Source organism: Vombatus ursinus, unplaced genomic scaffold (assembly GCF_900497805.2).
Source record: "Vombatus ursinus unplaced genomic scaffold, bare-nosed wombat genome assembly UNPS02004792.1, whole genome shotgun sequence".
NCBI classification, from domain to species: Eukaryota; Metazoa; Chordata; class Mammalia; order Diprotodontia; family Vombatidae; genus Vombatus; species Vombatus ursinus.
The window spans coordinates 92,670-94,318 of NW_020944570.1; the positions used below are offsets into that span (position 1 = coordinate 92,670).

The window sequence follows — 1,649 nt, forward strand, 5'->3', positions numbered from 1 at the left end:
AAATCAGCTACCTCACAAAGTTATTATGAGGACCAAATGAAATAACAGGTGATGTAATTTGCAAACTGTAAAGTAATGTATAGATACTAGCTATTATAGAATGGTAAAGTTCTTTGCCAGATACAGTGGCAGGACAAGGTAAGAAAGACTTTCCTAGCATGCATCGTGGCTTCTATATCACCTTGACAAATCCCAGCACAAGGAATCCTCTCTAATCTATCAGTTATTAATAGTTCAACATCCATTTATGAGGAGGTCTCTATTGGAATTCCCTGGGGCTCTATTCTTGGGTCTGTGTTTTTTGACATTTTCACCAATGACTTAGATGAAGATATAGATGGCATTCGTATCAGTCGTCATTATATACTCATAAAGTGGGAGTGAGTTGAGTTGGAGATGGTGGAACCTACAGGACTTTCAGCCCCAAAGCCTTATGGGTGTAGAATGGAGAGGTAGAAGACACCAGACAAGTTTCCAGGCACACGTCCACTACAATGGACATTCATGTTAGCACTATAATGCTCTCAGCTGGGTCCCTTTAGTGAATCAGAAACAGATCCCACTGCCTCATGGAGCTCTCAGCTCCTGGGGTTCACATATCAGCACTGGGAATAAGGCCCCCCAGCCTGAGCATGAGGTACACCTTTTCAGATATGGAGGGTGCTCCTCAGGATGTGGGTGTTGGCAAGATAGAGTGATGTCACTGACAGACCTGATCAGGGACAAAAAGTTAGTCACATAACTTTTTTTTCACATTTCCTGAAGGCTAGTGGTATGAGCTGTTGAGATGGTCCCTTCCTGCCATGACCTTTCCATGATCATCAGATTCCTCTACTGGGTGGCCATTAGCCTAATGGGTGAGTCCTAAGCTTTGGGAAATCCTTATAATGGATTTGTCTCTAAGTTGGTTCTAACTGGATTCTATCTCAGGGATTCTGTCTCTTCCCACAGGCCTTTCAGCTATGAGAGTCACCCAGATCCCCAGCCACCTGGTTACAGAGAAGGGACAGATGGTGACACTGAGATGTGATCCCATTTCTTCACATGCTGTCCTGTTCTGGTACCATCAGAACCAAGGGCCAGGGCTGGAGCTTCTGTATTACTTTCAGAACAATGAAGAAATGGAAAAGCCAGTGTTGTTGTCCAAGAGATACTCAGCTAAATGGCCCAAAGCATCATTCTCCAGTCTGGAAATTAAATCTCTAGAGCCTCAGCCTTGCTCCCCTGTGCCAGTCGTCTATCCACAATGCTACAGAGTCATCTGATCTCTGTGCAAAGATCATCATAGTTTTGGCCGTTTCCCCAAATTCCCAAAGGTCCTACCACAGACCCTCAACTCTCTCTCTCGTGGTTTCAGCTGCAGATGCATACTCTGAATGAGGCAGCTAGTCATTAACTCTTAAAGTTCCAAGTTGGAAAATGTTAAATGACAATGACTCCTATTCTTTGAATGGCTCAGACAGCTCAGTGTACATGATAATAGCCAATTATTATTCAGCACTTTGCAATTTGAAAAGTACTTTACCTAGACTGTCTCATTTGATTCTTATAACAACCCTAAGAGATAAGAACTATTATTCTCTTTATCTTACAGAGGAGGAAACTGAGGCTCAGAGGAGTTTAAAGAGGGTTAGATAACTAGTAAACAT

The 1,649-nt window shown here is 42.9% G+C and overlaps 1 gene segment (V, D, J or C); it reads left to right on the plus strand.

The window, feature by feature from the left end:
- The first annotated feature begins 767 nt into the window (after window positions 1-767).
- On the plus strand, window positions 768-1,265 carry LOC114027736. The segment is given in 2 exon segments: window positions 768-857; window positions 952-1,265. Coding segments are annotated over 2 exon segments (384 nt in total).
- Window positions 1,266-1,649: the final 384 nt, after the last annotated feature.